General features: G+C 43.2%; 2 protein-coding genes and 1 non-coding gene across 3 annotated transcripts; 2 read left to right on the top strand and 1 right to left on the bottom strand.

Annotated features, from left to right (window-relative positions):
* The first annotated feature begins 627 nt into the window (after positions 1 to 627).
* LOC143359326 (UNC93-like protein MFSD11) lies at positions 628 to 5,487 on the top strand. The gene is made up of 2 exons (XM_076797213.1): positions 628 to 953; positions 2,811 to 5,487. Exons 1-2 carry the CDS (start codon positions 861 to 863, stop codon positions 4,086 to 4,088), a joined length of 1,371 nt encoding a protein of 456 aa, XP_076653328.1. The 5' UTR covers positions 628 to 860; the 3' UTR covers positions 4,089 to 5,487.
* On the bottom strand, positions 4,952 to 21,162 carry Dnah3 (dynein heavy chain 3, axonemal). The gene is made up of 15 exons (XM_076797212.1): positions 20,483 to 21,162; positions 19,309 to 19,529; positions 18,972 to 19,241; positions 18,528 to 18,890; positions 18,247 to 18,457; positions 17,952 to 18,179; positions 16,713 to 17,871; positions 13,558 to 16,223; positions 13,188 to 13,493; positions 8,977 to 12,968; positions 7,852 to 8,899; positions 7,463 to 7,620; positions 6,551 to 7,319; positions 5,966 to 6,463; positions 4,952 to 5,725 (listed from the first exon to the last, which is right to left on the bottom strand). Exons 1-14 carry the CDS (start codon positions 21,002 to 21,004, stop codon positions 6,167 to 6,169), a joined length of 12,210 nt encoding a protein of 4,069 aa, XP_076653327.1. The 5' UTR covers positions 21,005 to 21,162; the 3' UTR covers positions 4,952 to 5,725; positions 5,966 to 6,166.
* Positions 19,811 to 19,882, top strand: Trnad-guc (transfer RNA aspartic acid (anticodon GUC)). The gene has a single exon. It is a non-coding gene; the product is annotated as a tRNA-Asp (tRNA).
* Positions 21,163 to 21,416: the final 254 nt, after the last annotated feature.

The raw sequence follows: 21,416 nt of genomic DNA on the forward strand, positions 1-21,416 counted from the left end.
GTATATTCAACAGTATGAAATTGATATTCAAGTTCGTATGAATGAATATTGCATTTATATTAATAATTTGCAATTGATATTTCATTTTTAATGAGAGTGCTCACGCTCGGGGTTTTAGCGTCCCCACTTTTCTGCATCATCTTTTTAGCCTGGAACAGAACCTGCATCAACTTTTTAGCCTGGAACAGAACCTGCATCATCTTTTTACCCTGTATTAGAACCTGCATCATCTTTTAGGCTGGATCGGAGCCTACATAGAAGAGCCTCTTTTGACATAGAAGCAGCATCCACTCTGGCATTATTTGGAATCCGCTGCTAATGATGCAGGTTCTGGTCCAGGCTAAAAAGATGATGCAGGTTCTGGTCCAGGCTAGAAATTAGACTAGGGGGCAGCACTATACCGGGAACACTAAAATCCCGGGCGGTGAGCACTCTCATTTCTTCTCTGATTTAATAAAGGAAGAGGTCCATAGCGTCATCTAGGGAAAATGAACAAAATTATTAACTCCAGCTTGGACAATTGCCCGCAAATGGCGTTACAGGTTATGTCAGTGAGATAAGCTCGCGTGTAGCGCGTGCGCGCGCACTGGCGCGCAGTACGTCAGAGTGGGGAGGCCAGCCGGTCGAGATCCTGGTTCCGGCGATAACTTCAAATCGCGCGAACAGGAGGGAAAGAGACAACACTACACGTCGTAGGCGATCATTCGTAGTTTTCTTTTATAGTCATACGGACACCATCTGTTAACTAGGGACGTACGGTTTTCAACAGCGAAACGAAACTGTGCGCGCGAAAAACAAACAAGCGAAGATCCGTCGGTTTTCCCGTTTCGATTCGACCGATTTTATTCAACGCGATCGTCATGACGATAAATAGGAATTTTGTAAACGTGATAATACTGAGTTGGGGTTTCATGTTGGTATTTACCGCATTTCAAACGATGGGCAACATCGAGGTGAGTACGAGGGCAACGTTGACATATGCGTTTGACAACCGAATCAGGTCAGCGGTTTCAGATGATCGTGATTTTTGTCACTTCCGCATTAGATGCGTACTTTTTAAAAATTCCGTCCACGTCCGACCGTGTGCATAGACCCTGACGTGCGCAGTATACGGAATTCAAACGCTGACACGTAATGTGTTTTCTGTTTTTTCGCATAGTTCCGGTGACGTTTCTATCTTCCTGTTCCGTGTTGATGTACACACAGATTTTTCTCGGAACTGCTTTCACATGTACACTATTTTCGAAACACAATTGATGGATAGAAATTTTTTGTTTGACTGATTAATTGGTATCGTGGTTTGACTCGTAATGGGTCTTTAAGGATCATGAATTCTTCTGACAGCTTTACCGTTTCATATTTCGTTATTTATAATTAATAAATTTTAAAATATGACGTTATCGTTTTGTTAGAGAAACATTTAGCAGACAAACAACAATCAAGGATATTTTTGGAAAAATAATTAGCAAAAATTTTAGATACTCGTGATAATAAAATAGATCTTATCTGTGTGTTGTTAATACAAGTCTACAATATTTATCTTATAAACCTTATTGTATGTGTAACAATGCTATCTACAAATATAATCTGTATTCTTATCTGTTATACGCATTAATGTATATAACATAATTAAAAAATAGTAGTTAAAATAATGTTAGTCAGCTTTCTTTAGAAAGTATTTATAGCTGTCCAATATCAATGGCAATTCAGATATTATGTCACTTCAAGATAATGAACTTGGAATAAATATATTGTAGAATTGACATATTGACGTGTATTTAAATTCCCATCATACCGTATGCAGCAATCCTTGTAGATTTCTCAAAATTTGAATTTCGTATTTAGGCTAGCGAAGATACTATATTATGTAAATAGTGAAATTCACACAGTATCTTAGGGTCATATTCATTAGTATATTCTGAAATTAATGTTGCATCAACTAAATGGAATATGTTTGCTAATCATTGAGTTTAGATAGTATCTGTGACAATTTTTTGAAGATTCTTTGATGTGATTAATACTTGTGCCCTAGATTCATTGGAATTTGATACATACATTGAAATCTATATGCTTGATCCAAGTCCTGTTCTTATCAGATCGGAGCAAACATTCAATATTTCTGTAAAAATCACGTATGATTTATATATATATATGTCAAATTGATAACAGTAATTCTAAGCTTATATTATATGTATTCTTTGTAATAGTATTCGATCAAAATTAAAACAGCCGCTGTATCAGATATGATAAACTCTTGATAAATGGCACAAAGATAACAAGACTAGGTGAATATGTTTTATACACTTTGTATGTACCATCAATACATTAAATTATACGTAAAATGTGTACTTATATCATCAAATGTAACATACTTTTTCACGAGAGGAAATTCTCCGTTAAATGTTGGCATCAAATTGTTCTAAACAATCAAGTCGCACAACATTGAATGCTTTAATATCCGACACACCGCAGAAGCTAATCGTCTCCCACACGTACATTCGTGTTGCAGTGTTAGGTAGTTCACTAATCGACCGTTCTATTCGGGTAGAGTTCGCTGAAGTGTCACTTGCTACTGCGTCGGTAATGCAGATTTCTAGACAAAGAATTCAAAACATTACTAAATAACAAGTGAACAATTTCTTAAGTTGGGATTTAAAAAGATGACCGAATAATTTGCTTTTATTGACATCCCAGTCAGCAAGCATTTCTGATCAGAATGAGAACAGATTTGAAACAGGATCTTTTGTGTTCATGAATACAATTCTGCCGCAGATCGGTAGGCCTCGCTAAACTTGAAATCTCTTCCACAGAAAACCGTGCTGCAAAGTATCAAGGACGAGGATAAGAGCTTCACTGGCGAGGCTTACACCAGCTTGTCCATAATCTATGGTGTCCTAGCCATCTGCAACTGGTTAGCTCCGTCCTACATCTCCATGACAGGGCCAAGGGTTGCGATATTAACCGGATCTTGCTGTTACGTCCTTTTCATAGCATCATTCCTGTGGCCTCAAACCGCTTTGCTCTATATCGCCTCGAGTATCCTCGGTTTCGGGGCAGCATTGATATGGACAGGACACGGGCAGTATCTGACCGAGAACAGCGACTCGGAGACCATGTCCAGAAACAGCGGAGTGTTCTGGGCGATCTTCCAATTGTCGAATGTCGCCGGCAACCTGTTCGTGTACTTCACATTCCAAGACCCGACAATCGGCGTTTCGGTCCGAAGATTGGTTTTCAGTGTGCTGACCGGCTTGGCCATCGCAGGCACCTGTCTGCTGGCTACATTGAGGAGGACGTCGCAGAGTTTCGTCCTGGGTGAAGCCGAAGGAGTCTCTAGCGCTGACAGGGAACTCCAGATCCCAGAGCCAGCGAGAGAGAAGCCATGGCTAGCCGCTTGGAAGGCCTTCCAGGACGCGTTCAGTCTTTTCCTGACACCGAAGATGCTTCTGCTGTCACTGACCTTCATATACACCGGTCTCGTGTTGACGTTCTACTCGGGCGTCTATTCCTCCAGCATTGGATTCACCAAAGCGATCGGCGACGACCGCAAGAGGCTGGTGGGACTCTCAGGAATCTTCATCGGCATCGGCGAAGTTGTTGGCGGCGCGATCTTCGGCATTTTCGCGTCGAAGCTGACTCGCAATTGCGGCGGATGGTTGGTAGCGCTGACGGGATTCGGAGTGCACCTGTTCGCTTTCATCACCATTTTCTTGAACCTCCCTAACGACTCACCCTTCGAGGACACCGAGAATATAGGATACATCAAACCTTCCCCGCACTTAGCCATGGCGGGAAGCCTTGCATTGGGTTTTGGCGATGCCTGCTTCAACACCCAGGTGTACTCGTTGATCGGGCTCCTCTTTGTCAACCAGAGCGCGCCCGCGTTCGCGTTGTTCAAGTTCTGCCAGTCAGTCGCCGCTGCCATCAGCTTCGCTTACAGTAGCAGTCTCAGTCTTTACGTACAGCTTCTCGTATTGACGATAAGCATCGTCATCGGCACCGTTGCCTTCTGTTACGTCGAACGCATCACGAGAAAGGAAGCTGACAACACCGCGTCCGAGACAAACACTACCCTCGTCGAATCATAAGCCGACACGACGAGGCCCGACGAATAATTTATACGAAAAATGCTCAATAGTATAGTTTATTTTATATCGGAGAGGTTGTCGACATATTTTAAATATCAGAACTGTTATTATTGTACATACGTTTGTTATACGAACAGATTTATATTAGAGCGCGGTCAGGGCATGGCGGTGACTCGTATTATTCCATAACCGGAGTTGGGCATTATTCGAATAAATTTTTATTCGCGTAACGAATGAAATATTATTCGTTCTTCGAAATAACTTTTGCTCAACTCTGTCCATAATACAGAACTTTTTCCGTAACGTCGCGCGAGACCTTCGAGAGCAGTCGAAGCTGTTTTGTCTTCGGTCTCATTGGCTGTCCTCGCTGCTCCTCCCACTGTTGGTTCAAGGGGCGGGGATAGAGAGCGACGCTACGGAAGGAAAACTATACTTAAGAAACCACGTTCTCGCGGAAATATTTGAACGAAGAAAAGGAGATTGTTCAGTATGTAAAATGTGCGTTAAGAATGGGATGGAAATGGTGGGATGAGTTCATGTTGTTGCATGAGATTTTTTATACTTGAAATTTGTAATGCGAATGATCGATTTTATAATTAATATGCAACTGTACAGCGATCAGGATTAAACGTGTGCAGTCCGTTTAACGGGCAGAGTCTGTAAACAATTGTTAATGTTCGGTTTACGTATGTTGATTTAACTCGTTCAACGGACCTTGAGCGTTTCTCCATATAGGGTAACCATGAAAGCAATGAACTGTTATATATTTGTAACATTATGAAGAGTGATGTATATACTTCGAATTTTCAATAGCAAAGAACCGATCGGTTATTTAATATTGCTTAGGGTTAGTATGGAATTTGTGATTTCTGTATGCCATCTAGGAACTGAATTAATTTCCTGTAAAATTGTTTAAGCAAAGTTGTCTCTAAATATTTCATTCGAAAAAATTCTCTTCAACTAAAATTGTTAAAAAAAAAAAGAAATAACGAAGTCTCTGGACAACAATCAGTATTATTTTAATGATTGAGGATGTAGGCATGTGGAAGATATATAAATGGAACTTGGATGGACTTTGGAAAATGAATGAAAATGTAATTAACACGAGTGGATTTTCAGATCCAATCTTGTTATCTCATATCTCTATCTCGAAAAACGTTATTGAAAATTGTTAATTATATTCGCGTTAATTGAAATTTTGTTATACGTGAATAAACATCTGGAAATCAACCGTTGAACAAATCATAATGTATTGTTATAAGTCTCTATTGTACATATATTTAACTGTACAAAAATGAAAAAAAAAATCGATACTATGCGACAATATCACGATCATCGACGCAATGATATTGACCGTCTATTGTTATGGAAATTTCATTAAATAAACAATTTTTTCGTATGCGCACGTTTCGAGCTATACATTGTCCCATCTAACAGGCCCAAAATAAAATTCGCTACTCAAATGTGTCAGATAGGGCGAGCAAATTGTACATATTAAACCACAATTGGATAAGTATAGGATTAAACGACTATTAAAGACCACTTTACCACTGAGAACGAAGTGCTGCTGCAACATTCAGCACATACACAGTGGTGCATAAATTGCAAAACTGATCACATTGATCAACAAATTTTAACTGTATTGTCTTGCATAGACTTTAAACATTTAACGCCACGTTCGCGTAGCATTAAAACTGATTATTTTACATTAATTTATAAAAATAACGTGAATATGTCTACCCAAATTTTTAGGTATTTTTTTACAATATATACCAAAAGAAATAAATTTGTTGAATAATTCCTCATGGGCGCATCTTTACAATCTCAGTGATTGTAAATTAAAAATATTAGAATGTGTCCCGTAAAATTAGTGTTACCTATGTACGAACAATATTCAAAGAAAGCTTCTTACACATTTGTCAATTTATTTTGAAAATTACCGAGACAATATTTAGCTACACCATGTCGTTCACTGCAAGTTTGAAGTACGAATAAATAATACAGACCTAGAATTTTGTTGTCGCTTTGGATGAGGTTAAATTTGTCCCTCCTCGGTTTCAGGAATAAATGCAGAGCAATTAGTCGTCGAGTTGACACAAAGCTGCTGTTCCTCTTCTGATCCAGTGAGATTCACTGACCTGTGTCAACAGCAAAATGTATAAAACGAAGTTGGACGAATGGCCAGTGGTAGCTAAAACGCCTCGTCTTTCGCTGGTCTTGTACACTGGACAGTGGTACACAAGTTTGGGAACAAACTCGGCTTTTATACCAGGCTGTAACCATATTACTGGTAGAACATCGAACATGATTTTGGGCTTCGATTCGTCCAACGCTCCGATTTCTCTGTTCCATCGAGCACCTTCTAGAAACAAGCCCTAAAATATAAAGTTAATTACAGAATCCTTCAATGCCAAATCCCAGAATGCTATATATATTTTTATATACTATATTTCCGTAGTTACCTTTATGTATACACCATAAGGTGGTGTAGACTTGACATCGTTCTCGAACTTGGTCACTTCGAACTCAAAGTCCACTCTATCAATTGGAATCCTATTTTTCCGGGCAAAGTTCTGCAGGACGCCCGTGAGGAACGACTGGGTGAAAAAGAAGCCGGATATCCAGAACACATTCGGTGAATCGTGATCGATCCAATTTTGAAAGAACTCTAATCTCTCAATCAAATCATTCACATAGCTTCCAAGCGGTTTTAGGGACGGATAGGACTTCTTGTTCCAAGCTGCTGGCACTTTGCCGATGCTCATGCTCGTGAAGACCTCTTCCAGTTCCGCTGACATTAGAACCAAGCCCTTGATGGCTTTCTGCACGTCCACCAGGGTGCTTCTGAGCACGTGCAGGAGGTCGTTGAACCTGATCAGCTCCTGGCGGAGGACCGTGTTCATGCTGTTCATGTAGAGTACAGGATATTTCTTAGCCACTTCTATAACGTCGAAAGGAGGTCTTATTTTGGACAGAATGTCGTCGCATAAGCTGAAGACCATAGCGTCCACGTCTCGCTCGACTCCAACTCCAGTGATCTGCGGCTGTGTCAGCAAAGCTCCCTCCAGGAGTTGCATGGCTTCTTGATTGTCCTTTGTTATGTCCGCGTTCTCGTGTAGACCGTAAACCTCAGGCTGCTGAACAATTGGCAGGCTTCTGATGTATGCTATGCAATCCTGCTGTTCAGTGTTGATAGGCATGCGGTAATTGCAGCTTGGTGAGAAACAGTACCTGCAAAAGATAGCAACTAGTAAATTTCTGCTTTTCACCTCATTGTCTTCTATTCATTCATTCTTGCTGACAAGGAATATCAACCAACTGTCAATCAATGTTTTTTAGATACGTAAGTATCTATAAATGTGCAAGACACTTACTCTTGCTGAGTGATCACTGAAGGATTGTAGAATCCTTCAAGTATAGAGTTCAGCAAACGTCTGTCCTTATCGTCTGTAACGCGTCCACCATAATTACATTCGCCTGTTAGATAGAGAAGCGCAGCAAAAGGCACCTTTTCATAGTCATTCAGGAAAAGCTGAAAGAGTTCAATGATTCGTTAAAAGCCTGGTTAGCATATTGAGTGCTTCGCCAGTGCCCATGAGAGTCACACAAAATCGAAACAGCTTGTTTAATAATACAAGAACAGAGAAAACAATGTTAACGATAATTCTCGTGAAGATCTGAATAAAATTTTGTTTACTTAATGGATTATAGTCAAAATTGATTTTGAAATTTAAAGATTCTCAAAGATTCTTGCACAGTTCACCTGCAATTGTAAAATACTGATCCGCAGATCCGATTCATTGAACTCGTACGGAATATTCCAACCCAAAGGTCCAAAGTTACGTCTCTCTTGGACGACAGCATGGAAAAAGCACAAAGCGAATAGCAAATGCCTCCACTCTACTATCCTTATGCAACTAGCATAAAATTTCGGGTCCGATATAGGATCATTCAGGTAGCTTCTGAGTAAATTATTCTTCAACCCTTTCGGTGGTTCGTTGGTCATCTTCACGCCGTTCTGCAGAATGGAAATGGGGAAGTCCTTCGACGGGTAACTAGTCAACCATAATCTAAACTTCGAATTCGTGTTTTCGGGGGTGATAATTTCACTACAGATTCTGTCGAGCTCCTTCATCCACGAGACCGCCAGGTGGCAATTCTGCAGCACCACCCATTCTCCAGTTTTAATGCCCACGTTGATCATGTTCGCGGCTATAGGGCCCTGACCTTGGCCCAGAGATATAGTCATGAGATTTTTCTTCGATATCCCATAGTTCTCTGCGAACCTGATCAGTCCAGCCATCGGATCAGATCCGGGGGATAAAATGAAAAGAAGTGGAGTCACGTTGCTGGAGTCGTTGTACGACGCTTGAAGGTCGAATGGAGGAGGTTCAACGAAGGATTGTCCCATATGGTGTATGATGAAGGTTCTCACGGCCGCCACGATTTTATCCGGCCTTATAGTCCTGAGGATCACCAGCTTCGTCATGCTCTCGGACACATCGTCAAACGGATGAGGAAAAGGATTATCCTGAGGATTGGTCAGATCGTAGAAGACCTTCCACTCTCTCGTGTCATTCTGGAAGGACTCTTTCAGTTTCTCAAGTCCTTGCAGGTCCGTAGCTCTGACCACTTCGGACCAGGACCTATCGGTCAACCAAGACGGATCAGGATTAGGGAAAGGATTATCCAAAGCTACTCCACCGGTCAACAAGAACGTCCAAAGAGTTTCATCCAACTGTCCAGCGGCACGCATCAGGCCAACGCACAGGACGAACGAGAATATCAGCTTGTCTTTCTCGAACAGAGACCTGCATCAGAGTTGGGCACGTTACCAACAAAAAATAGGCGAAAAATGATTTCACCGGAGGAAAGTTACTACTCTGACCTGCACACGTTCCTGTAGATGCTCGCGGTAAAGTACTCGTTCAAGCTCTTTATCCGGGCCCCCAGGTTCTTGGTCTGCTCACTGTTGGTTATCGCCATGACATACAAATGGATGAACCACACCAACGAGTACTGGTACATAGGGTCTATGTTCGTCAGCTCCGAGATGCAGAAGAAGAGGACGGAACCGTGTTCTGAAACGGGTTTGTACCCGTTCCGAGCGTTGTCGATCTCTATGGCGGTTTTGGCAGCTATCTTCTGCTTCGCTTGGATGTCCTCGGACAATACTTTCGAAGAGGACAGTATCATGATCGCGGTTTCATCCTCCAGTATATTGCCCTCCGACAGTGACAAAACCTCCAAGATCTTGTTCTCTACCTCCTCCAGGATCTTTCTGTTGTTGGCACCCTCGACTATCATCTGATTCTTACGCTCTTCAAGAACAGGCAGGTCTTTAGCGACAACGATACCCAACAACTGATCCTGCAAACCCTGCGGAGTGATCATGAAGTTCAACAAGGTCACTTTGACGACCACTTCCGGCAGATAATGAGGATTCCTCAGACATGTCGTGATATAGAACCGGAAGTCGGTGTTGTACTCGATTACATTTTCGCCGAACTTCATGTACAGCACACCGCGCTCCTTGTAGATGTTCTTCAGCAGTACCGGCTCGAGTATGGCGTCGATCTCCTCCAGAATGTTCTCCAACAGAATGGGTGTTCCAAGTTGTATACAAGTTTCGACAATCTTCACGTAATTCGGATCGGAGAGCTTGATGACGATCAACTTGTTCTCCTTCTCCATGTTCTTCACCCATTTATTCGCCTGATTTTGAGGATCTATCATGAGCGGCCAGCGGTCAGCGTTCTTCACGATTATGCCATTTTCCACGGAATAGTTGTCCGCAGGTAGGCCAAAGATATTCCACGCTCTGATCTCCACCTGCTTACCAAGAACATCGACCAAACTGAACTTCGCGCCACAGGGGATCTTAATTTTCGTGCAGGACGAGTACCACCGAGCGATTAGGCTAGTCCTGTAGTCGATCGTGAACGCTCCTAGGTAAGCTATCACTCCGGAGCAAAGCAGTACATCGCCTATCACGTTGTGAAGGCTCTCGCCTAACGCAATCGCAGTTAAATTCCATCTATTCTTCTCTCCGCTCAAACCGCCGAGCAGCTTCTCAGCTCTGTCCAGCTTCTGCATGCAGAAGTTGATCTGATCCTCCAGCTTCTTCTTCTCGCGCATGCATTCAGCGAACTCGTCGTTCAACGCCTGCAGTTTCTGGGTGACCTCCTGCAACAGCGCTCTTTTCGCATTCAAAGCCTCCATCTGCGTGGCCAGAGCAGCTTCAGCTTCCGCCAGCATCTCCTGCTTCGGCTTCACCACCTTGATCACCCTGTCGTAGACCTCCATGGCTCTGACCCATTTGCAGAGACCCTCGCAAGCGGTCGAGACCTTTTTAATCGCGTCCGGTTGGAAGCTCCTGTCATTGATGAACTTGTCGCGAATCTTCTTCATGTACGCCGGCGGTACGTTGTCCTTGTCGAAGTTCCTCAGGCTCTCGAGGAATCTCATGTCGCCGAGGACCTTTATCGAGGCTGGCCAGTAGTCCTCCCACGTTTGACCTGTGGCCGGGTCTGTCACCTTCTCGGGCTTCACGCCTTTCAACACGCAGACAGCTTCCATTACCAGTCTCACGCCCGCTGGTGGACTCTTCATGGATCGAACGATCGTTATGTCCGCGGGTTTCAGGGTGTCCAACGCGGACAGTGCAGCTTCCAGAGCAGGAGTGGCTTCAGCAAGGTCGCTCTCGCAGTCGTCCTTGATGGCCTGAGACGCTGCAGCTGCTTCATTTGCTAACGCTTCTTCGGCAGCCACCACCTCCTTCCTCGCCTCTATGTTGATCGTGTCCTGTTCTATCTTGATCATCAGTTTGTTGCTCAAGTCGGACTGCTTCATCAGCTTAGGCTGCAGCTCCTGCAACTCCTCCTTCATCACCGCGATCTCACCGGCCGCGAAATCCAGCTTCTCCAAACCCGTCACGTAACGGTTCTGCTGCAACACTATCGCCTGAGTCTTCTGGTCGTACAGATTGCCCAGAAGCTTGATCAGCTGCAGAAAACTCGTGGGAGTGGTGTAATACCTTCTACCTTGCGTTCGGAAGTAATCCTCGCTGGCTTCAGTGATGCTCGTGTGAAACTCTTTAGAAATTTGGACACACTTCTCCCGCAGCTCGTCGGTGATCTTCAGGTTCTGCAAGGACACCCTCGCCACCTTCTCCAAAGCGTCCTCCGGCCAAATAGTATACCAGTCGATGGTGCAGCAGTTGATCAGAGACGGGAACATTCTGAGCCGGTTCCTGAACGCGTTCCCGATCGGCGACATGGTCAGGATTAGGTGAAGATTCTTCACTACTCTCTCCAGGAACAAACTGTACAAGGTCATCGGTGTAGTCTCTCCTTTTTTCCCGGCAGTATCGCGAGCCAAATTCGACATCTTGTCCATGATCTCGGCCTTCTCCTCAGTGTTGTACAAATTCGGTATGTCCGCGGTGTTCAGGATCATGTTTATGTCCTCCACAAAAGACTCGGTCTTGATCTGATGATCCCCAAAAAGGAAACTGGTGGACTTCCCGTCACAGCCAACGCGCAGCAGCAGGTTCTTCATGTCCTCCCGCCACTCCGTGAATCCGTACGACCTGGTCATCTCTATCTGATGTATCAAATACTCGCACATGCTAGTCGCCAGTTTGGCGCAAGAGCTTCTGCCAGATCCACCAATCCCTACCAGAAGAGCATGACCGTTTTCTTGAAGGAGTATACGGGAGACGCGCGAAATGTGGTCGATTGCGTACCTAAACAAGACCAGGGACATTTGAGTCTTCGTGAGCATGTTGTACTCCATAAGATAGTAGTCCATCTTGTTCTGCAGGTCCTCCAGGTCGACCACCTCGTCGTACACCTTCGGATCGGCGTCGGGCTCGATGTAGTTGCCAAAGAAGAGGTCCCGAATGTGTGCAGCCTTGATCTCTTTTTCCCCCTCTTCCAGGAACCTATAGAGCACCTTCTCCAGTGGTTGACGCAGCTGCTCGTAGCAGGTGTGCTGAACCATTTTGAACAGGATCTGCTGGTCGTTCTCGTCTATCAATCTATCATTGAACACCCGATACACTTCATGGATCCATAATCTGATCAATTTGTCAGGGTCCTGCATCCTGGAGGCTGGGACCAGGAGGATGCCCTTGACGACTCTGCTGAAATCTCGCAGGTTGAATGTATAGTGGCTCTTCGCTGGAGTAGGCAAGAACTTCTGGATGGCTGCGAAATATATGTCAGTGGTGGCGCTGACTACCATCTTCCCTAATCTCGAAACTTCCTGAGGGAATCCCTTTGCGAAATGAGTTTCCAAGATCGTGGAGAAGATTTTCGAGATGGTTGCCTCCTCGAACACGTCGATGCCGACTATGTGCGTGTGGCGAGTTAGCCTAGAGGTGACCACGTTGGAGCTACCGCCCGGTGGCAGCATCGCACCGATCAGGAACATGTCCACCAAGTATAACATCGTTGTGTCCTTCACGTCGAACCAATGCCCATGGTCTACCCACTGACGGATTAATTCGACGGGTGGCTGGGCACCGTAGACTTCTTTCTGTGGCACGCTCAAGTCGTCCACGAAGAGGATACATTTTTTCCCCATTGGCGGACCGAAGACACCCTTTCTTCTACGGTCCAGCTTCGACATCACCATTTCTTGCGTTTGATAGGCTGTGGTGCATGCACTGAAGTTTATCACGTTTTCTAGGTACTTGTCTCGATTCAAGGACACCAGGTAGTCCAAAATGACTGCCGACTTGCCGGTACCGGTTGGCCCAACGAACAGAAGAGGTATCGATCTGTACAACAAGTTCGTTAGGAAGAAGTTCTGGATCACTACCTCGTAGGTTGGCACGATTAGTTGAGTGGATTTTGACTCGGGGAGTAGCGAAGCCTGGAATACGAAAGTGAAGGTCATGAAACAATGATTGATTTGTTTTAACTATAGTAGCCAGACGTATTACACTCCAAGAAGATGGCATGCCTGATGTATTTGAAGTTTTCGCAGTTTGCACGTAACGAAGTAATGCTTTTTAGCATTTGCATTACATGCAAATTACAAAAACCTTAAATAAATCAGGTGTGCCATCTGGTTGTCGCAGAGTGTATGTACCATTAAGGTTGCATCCATCCATGATATCCAAGTGCCATTATTCCTCTTGTCGTATATCCAGTCGTACACCGTACCCCTATCAGGAAACAGTTGCTGCTTCGACAACTTAAATGATTTTGGTCTGGGACACTCTTCGTCATTACCCAACAACACTTTTCTTATGTAAACATCGAAAGACTTCCTGCTGTCGCTGATCAACACCGAACACATGCCCCAAATCATGCTGAACAGCAATATACATTGCAACCAGACTGTGCTAACCTGTGTCTCTCCGTCCAACATCGCAGTGAGAAGTCTTGTGAAAGACTGGAACGTCAAGTATTGCTTCACTATCAACAACTATCTGCTGTCTAAGAACCTAAACACTTACCAAGAACATATGAAGCTCCGATACTGGTATAAACATCTTACAATATCGACTCACAAAGTCGAAAATCGGTACTGTTAACCAGTCAACCAACTCCACGACAAGTTCGAACTGCTCGAGCAGCAACTTCTCTTTAAGATACTTCTTGTACGAGTCGAACAATGCGTTCCAACCTAGCTGAGAAGGCTCCATATAGATCATGCCACATCTGCTGACAGTAGCCGGCGACGCATGTTCCAGATCTTCAGGTTCAAACATCATATTCATCTTGTTCGACATGGTTATGATCTCCCCAGACATCAGACAAAGCTTCTTATTATCATCCAGCACCGTGTTCATGCTTTCTATCCAGATTGCATCCACAGGACCATCAAATACTATCCACTTGCGGTCCACAGAATAAGACTGAGCAAACTCTCTAAATATATTCGCCAGAACACCATCGCTCCACTCGTGTGACACCGGATCGAAGCTGCCGTACAATTGGTCCAGAGTGATAGCCTTCGGATTGATGATCTTGTAAACAGTTTGGAACTCCCTCATAGCAGCCCGTCTTTTACCAGACAGATCGCCTAAGGCCTCTGCTAGACACTGGTACGCCATTGTTTTTCCGCTAAGCGTGTGTCCAACAATCATTAATCCATGACGCACTAGAATCATCTCATAAACCTGCACAATCTTCTCCATGTACCAGGGCGTAGCTTGCAGATTTCTCTTTTCCAAGATCACTTTCAGCAAATCGATCAACTCGTCTCGATCGGGCTGAGGTAGCTCGACGCCAGGAAACAAATCCGTATAGATACCGTTGAACAGAGGAACATCCTGGGCCAAGAACTTCGGAAGGTTCACGTCGATGATAGCTCTGAGAACCAACATGGACTCGTTCTCCATCGGGTACTTCAGTTTCAGGTTCCCAGCAGCGATGAGAACAGTCTTCACAGCTCGCATGCCGTAGTCATAGTGATTCTGCGAGCTGAGCTGCTCGGAGCACAGTTTGTATGTGTGGACGATCTTCTCTGCTAAGTTCTTGGCGTCTATGAAGCCGAAGGAGTATAAAGTAATCTCTCCGATCATGGCATAGTCGGGTACCATCATGGCCACAGAGCGGAACAGGACTTTCAGATTATCTGGCAGCTCCTGGCGACCAGCGTACCCAGGGTTCATCGTGATTATGATGTAGCATGTGGGGTTCAGCTTTATCTCTGTTCCCTCGAACATGAACGTCTCCAGCTTCATGCTGATAGCCATTTGTATGGACAGGATCTGCTGTGCTATCACTGAAAGCACTTCCAACTCGATTCTATTGAACTCGTCGAAGCAGGCCCAGGCTCCAGATTGAGCGAGTCCCTTGAAGAATTTCCCCATCGCTTTATAATCAAGGCCATCAGAGCAATTGAACACCACGCACTGTTTGGCGACAGCTTTCGCCAGGTCCTTGGCTGTCTCGGTCTTACCAGTCCCAGCTGGCCCCTCCGGAGAGCCACCGAAATTTAATTTCAAAGCCCCCATCAGAGTTCTATAACACCTGTCGGTCAACGGCGTGATTACCAATCTGGCAGTGTTACCTAAATACTCAAAGGCATATGCTATACTGGTGGTGATCATCGAGACAGTGATGGAGTTATCCAGCCAGTAGTACCTCAACTGCGATATCCAATCAAAATCCATCACGTCCTGCACCTCATTCTGAACCAGCAACTTGACTACGTCTCGTGCATGGACGTCTATCACGATCAACGCGTTCATCGTTATCCTAGCTCCTGAATCTAGTTTTCCCCTGACCAAGGTAACAGCCTCCTCAATTTGAGAGTTGCACTTCAGTAAATACTCTGGCACGCTACGAGATTCAAAGGCCTCGCAAACCTCGCTGGTCCAGTGCACCTGGCTAGCGCAGATCACGATCTGACCTGGCCAGGAGAATATCCACTCGTGCCTGGGTGTAGTGAAGTACGCTATCACGCTCTCTTCAGCGATGTCGCGGAGAGAGGTCACCATAAGATTCTCTACCTGGCTGAGCCACCTTTCAACCATGCCCTTTGCGTCTGCAGGGTATATCTTCCCACTGAATGGGACGTATTCCTCTTGATCCGACAACATCCCAATGATCTCCTCTTCTTTAGTGAACCGCAGCTTGCTGATGCCCTCGAAACACTTCTTCAGGTGTGGCTGGACTCGTTGAGGGTCCTTGGTCTCGGACAGTATCTCCAGCAGCTCATCATTGGACAGGAAGAAGAACCTCGGGAAGAATAGACGCTTCTTCTCGAGGTAGTCGTTCAGGCCTTTCTGTATCTCGTCGAGCAGCTGGTTGCACAGCTTGAACTCGTTCAGCATCTTCGGCATGTCCGTCGCGTCCAATACTCGTCTGTTGCTGGTTACGTACTTCATGATCCCGCGCCAGATCTTGTCCATACGCCGGAAGTTCTTTGCCTCGGTGGGCATCTGCCGCATGATGTCCTCGCTGCTGAAGATCGGCTCCAGGTACATCCAGGTCGCCTGGCACATCAGCCATTGGTCAATGATATCCTGCATCAGGAGCAGCTTGTCCTCCCACTCTTGCATCTCTTGTTCGAACGCTTTCACGAAAGGAGAGCTGCGCATGGTCTGCGCTTTCAGGATGTGGTCATCCAGCAGCATCTGGATGTCGTCCACGGCTGTCAGGATGTTCACACCTGTTTCAACGTTGGGAACATTTTTATTTGGATAACAGATAATGAGAAAGAGTAACGAATCAAATTTTATTCGTCACTGTCGAATAAATATTCAGTCACAATAGGCAAGACGAAAATGAACCTATAAAGAGTGTCTCAGGTTTAAAGTGCCAAACGTTGTCAATATGGGTCTAAATAAGAAAAAAGTATCATAGAAACACAGGTTGTTTAACGCTTTATGAAATGCGATAAAATTTTCAGAAAGTATATAATTGACATAAATTTAGAACACGTATTTTTTGAATTATCAATATAGGCCCATGTAAAAAGAGTTGCAAAGAACAACTTTTACTGCTTTTTTTTAGTTCCGACCAATTGCAATTTTTTAAAAATTTCTTTCTCACATCATGTGGTAAACTAGTTGTTGTAATTTCCCAACGAAAAAAAAAAAACCCAAGTCGTCTTGTGCAGTATTAAAAGAATGATCGTCTTTTAATGCCTAACTCTGACCTGTTTCACGGTACGGCGTCAGGTCGAAGAATATGTTACTCCACTCGTCCTTCATCTTGAGTAAGTTCTGCTGCAGCCCGTGCTCCTTCACTGCAGCAGATGCAATCTCCTCTAGCTTGCTTACGTGAACTAGTAGCCCGAAGTCTATCATATCTGACAGGCAGCTGGTTTCCGTGGGCACGATCTCCACGTTCACTATCTTGCTGATCTGATTCCAGTGGCGTGTCTCCAAGCCTGGAGTGCAGATAATTTGCAAAACAGGAATCAGTTGTTTAAACTTCTCCACCTTCCCGCGAACGGTCTCCACGATCCTTCTGGCACCAGGAATGTCCGTTAGGACACGGGCCAGTCTATACAACGTTCGCCAGATGTTCTCCGTGGTCTCGCTGATCTCTTCAGCGTCTAGATCCGCGAAGGGACCGTAGTACCACTTGTCATAATACACGTGGAAGTTCAAGGCAGTATGCCAGACCGTGTCTAACGTGTTCACGATGCTCGCCATTCCCGGTAATATTAAATACGGAGTCAACTCCATGTCCAACAGAGATTCCTCCTCGTTGATCTCCTCGGCTTCGTTCTTTATAGCGTCCATTCCGGCAGAGAGGTGCTCCACCTCCTTAACAGCCTCCTCCATCTCAGACATAGTCAATAACGGAGGATCCTTCCGTTTGAACTGGTCAATCCCCTGCTCCATACTTCTGATCGTTTGCTCGAAAGTCTCCTTTCTTATGCGCAACAGCTCCTCCAGAAACTCCTTCCTCATGTTTAGCCTGGTATTCGCTAGCTCCATCACAGTGTCCATTTCTTTTGGCCACGTAATAGCGCGGGAACTTAGGTTGATGTCCTCTGTTGTTGGAGGCTGATAGTCGAATAAGAATAACAGCAGCTCGATGGAGCGGGTCAGTTGTCTTTTCAAGTTGAACATGGTCGAGTCTCGACTCTCGCACAAGTAACTGTACAGTTCGACTACATCTCGAGTTTTCTCAGGCATTTTTGAGATGGTTTCTGCTATCGTGTCGAAGTTCAGGCAGATGTCGCGGTTGTTGGCACGGAGTTCGTCGGCGAAATAGTCGCAGATCTGGCTGCGGAGGTCGTGGAGGACATCTCTTAGGGTGTCGTTGACTAGGGAGCAGTCGATCTCGATCATGTTCAAGGGAATCTGAAAAATGCAGTGTGAAAAAGGCACTGTTCTGGCTCAAATTGCTCTACGGAACACTGTTCTGACTCGAGACGCCTTACCTTAGAACGAAATAGGGTGATCACTTTTCGCAGATTATCATAATCTCTTATCCGGTGCTCAAATTCGCGCAAGAACGGAAATGGTTCGATTCTGAAGAAATTATCTAAATTTTGTTTAGCTTGCCCGTCTAACAGATACAGCAAATCGTTGTAGTAGTTCAGATAAATTCTTGGGCCCGTAGTGTGCACGTTGACAACGTTCAGTGTATCGCTAATTATTTGCAAGACCTGTAAACAATAATTGTAGCCATTGCAGTTATAATTTCCAATGAACAATATATACTATTGTTTTCACCTCTTCTTCGTGTCGTGATACACAGAATAGATAATCCCGACATTGCAGTTCAGGAAATAAAATAGTTTCGATCCTTGGGATATATGTTGCAACGGAAATGATGTTTTCAATGCACCGTGACATCATTGTTCGTACTTCTGCGATGCTTGGTTTACAACGCAAATAAGGAGTGCCAAGTTCTGGTTCAATTATTATCGTTAGAAAGGGAGGTCTGAAATGCACCTATGGTAAATATTATTTGGAGAACATGCGAGGACAATCATTGATAAGAGTTCTCCTACTTGTAAAACATCAAGTCTTCATAGTCACCCTCGAAGTAATTCCCATTTTTGTACTCTATAAAAAAGTCTCTGATATGTTCCAGCGTTTTCATTACTATCATTCGTAGCTGTGTAGACAGCAGAGTGTTCACACTGTGGAAATAATCTTGTATCAACATGGTGGAGGCGTTGTGATGCTCCTCAACCAGGCACGACCAAATATGCTTCTTTTCTAGAAAAATTTCAGCAACATCAGCCAACCATTCATTCATAAGTTTATTCGTAGTTTCTTCGCACAATGAGTTCACTCTGGCCTCTATTTCGAAAGCTGAGATAGGGAGGTCGCCTATATCTTGAATTCTCAGTATCATCATGTCTTGATACCTAAAAAATTAGAAACCAATGAGATATAAAATAAGAAAACTATTCCGCTGAAAAGTGCTAACTATAAAATACCTATCTTACTTGGAGAAGTAAAGATCTCGAATATCTCTGAGTATTTCATTTCCAATAAACAAATTGTACTGCATATAATGTTCTGCGATCAGTTTAGGCTGATGCCAAGGAACAGGTGCTCTTATAGTGAGAAGTTGATATTCAACAGGTGATGTTTCTATGCGTAGTCTTTTTCTTTCATTGACATCCAAAATGATACAGTCGCGAATAGTATATTGAAGACGTTGTTTGTAACTTTCAATAATTTCTAGCTTCAATACTTCTAGCAATTCATCGAAGCTAAAGAAGACATCATTAATAAAATAGTATCAACACGTGCAGGACTAAAAGTAATTTAGGAGCTTACTCTTCTCGTTTCCGCAATTTGCCAATAATATGCTTCTTTGCTTCCTCAAGATTATTATAATCATAAGTGTCTAATTCTGAGGTAGTATCGCGACTACTAAGATAAATTATTTCGTTATCCTCTAGTTCGGCGTATCTGTTCTGCTCTTCTAGTTCTTTTAAAAAACTATCCCTTTGTTCCTCTATTGACCTTGGCATTTCAGCCTCGTACTGCTGGAAGTCCTGTAATTTATTTGAATTCCTATTTCATTCGTATAAACGATATGTTTAACATAATTGAAGTTTTTTTTTAATGCTACGAGTCGTGTAAAGTAAGAAATATGGAGTGTTATGTGGCTACAATAATCAAAATCATGTTTCCCAGCCGGAAACTTATTTTTCCAAACGCTCCTGTTAGGGAAGACCCTTATCTATCAAACCAGGTAGGCAGCTTAAATGCAATTATATGTGAGTTTACATGACGTGATTGATCTAGCTGCAAGGTGGATGAGTAAAACATCTCCTCCTCGGTAGTATAGTGGTCAGTATCCCCGCCTGTCACGCGGGAGACCGGGGTTCGATTCCCCGCCGGGGAGAAATTATTTTTGTTATTTATGAATAACACTTATTTTTTACAGCCAAACATACTATTAGTTTTCATCTTGCTTATATAAAATTTATACATCACATATGTATGTCTATATAAACAATAGTAATCTATTAGTAACATACTAGTAACAAAATTCAATTGTACTCATTATGTAACATGTTAAGTACAAGTATTATATCATACGCTGTATTTTACAACATTGAAAATGAATCGTATGATTGCAATTACATAACTATACCAATATAAGCATAAATGTTTAATATAGTCTTTATAAACATATACAATGCATATGTAGAGCGTATGTGTAGCATAGCATTGCGCAATTCATCATTAAGTAAAGTCGGTAAGTTAGTTCCCTGACAATACCATTGATTGCATCACCTAACCTATCGCTTCTAGGTATTACACTGTTCTTGTCAGGTTTGTTGCTCCACTTTGTGCGCAATTCATAAAATAATTATAAGAAAAAGTGATCAAATTGTACATTTGTGTCTAATTATTCTCCATTATTCTTCCATTTTGACAAATTTTTAAATGAAACATTTTGTAAATTGCTACTTACATACATAAATAAAAAACATTTTACCTCCATTTCTGACAAAACATCTTGCCTGGTATCCTTGAACTTCTTAATCTTCCCAACCCTTTTAAAGGTTCTAGAATCTTGTCTTTGTACATCATTCGATTGTTGCCAAGTACCATCAGCTAGATCTTTCAAACTAATAATATTATTTGGTAGAAGATGCACATATTTTTTTACTGGTCCTTGTTGCGTCTCACCTTTATACTTTCTCTGAAACTCCAAGGGAGGATACGCAAGCTTTTTTTCAATAATCTGAGGACCTGCTGTGAAATTTTCTTTTTCTTTCAGTATCCTCTGTGTATGAAGCTGGTACACTGGCGATGTAAATATGCTTCCAAAATCTTCTGATAGTTTGATGTACCTATTTAAATGTTTCTTGGATGAGACTTTTGTCCAAGAATGACCCGGTAACGTCTGCTTTCCTTTGGTCTGCTGACACAATGACCAATCTACAGATTCGACTGATTTGACCGCTGGTACCCATGGTACTTGTGTAAAATCATTTCCATATTTCTTTCTGTTCATTGTTCTATAATCTAATTTCCAATGTAATTATAATAATTATATTTACTTTGTTGTACAGTAAGTTCTCGCTCATTGCACTCCTGAACGAATACCCGTTCTTTACATGGAACTCGTTCGTTGCATTTTGTTTCTTTATATTGTTACCTGTACATATATTGATCATGGCATCGATTCAATAGCTAGAGATTTATAGGTGGGAAATCTTATTAGATTGATTGGATACCTTGTTCATTGCAAAAACCTTGAATCTTGCTTGAAATTCTGTTTCCATTTCCATGCAACAAGTGAGTACTTACTGTACTATGTACAACGCAATAAACAATTTCATTTGATATAAATTCTGTTAAGATATTGCGAGGTAATTGTTATATTTAAATTACCTAAAATCTTTGAAACATTTTTTAAAAACTTT

Source organism: Halictus rubicundus, chromosome 11, assembly GCF_050948215.1.
Source record: "Halictus rubicundus isolate RS-2024b chromosome 11, iyHalRubi1_principal, whole genome shotgun sequence".
Taxonomy (NCBI): domain Eukaryota; kingdom Metazoa; phylum Arthropoda; class Insecta; order Hymenoptera; family Halictidae; genus Halictus; species Halictus rubicundus.

Coding starts and splice junctions, on each gene's coding strand:
- Dnah3 (XM_076797212.1), bottom strand. CDS start 21,004: ATGAACAGAAAGAAATATGGAAATGATTTTACACAAGTACCATGGGTA. Junction 19,530..20,482: donor ATGTTTTGTCAGAAATGGAG/GTAAAATGTTTT, acceptor AATAAATTACAG/GACTTCCAGCAGTACGAGGC. Junction 7,621..7,851: donor TCAGTATTTTACAATTGCAG/GTGAACTGTGCA, acceptor GAACTCTTTCAG/CTTTTCCTGAATGACTATGA.
- LOC143359326 (XM_076797213.1), top strand. CDS start 861: ATGACGATAAATAGGAATTTTGTAAACGTGATAATACTGAGTTGGGGT. Junction 954..2,810: donor AAACGATGGGCAACATCGAG/GTGAGTACGAGG, acceptor TCTCTTCCACAG/AAAACCGTGCTGCAAAGTAT.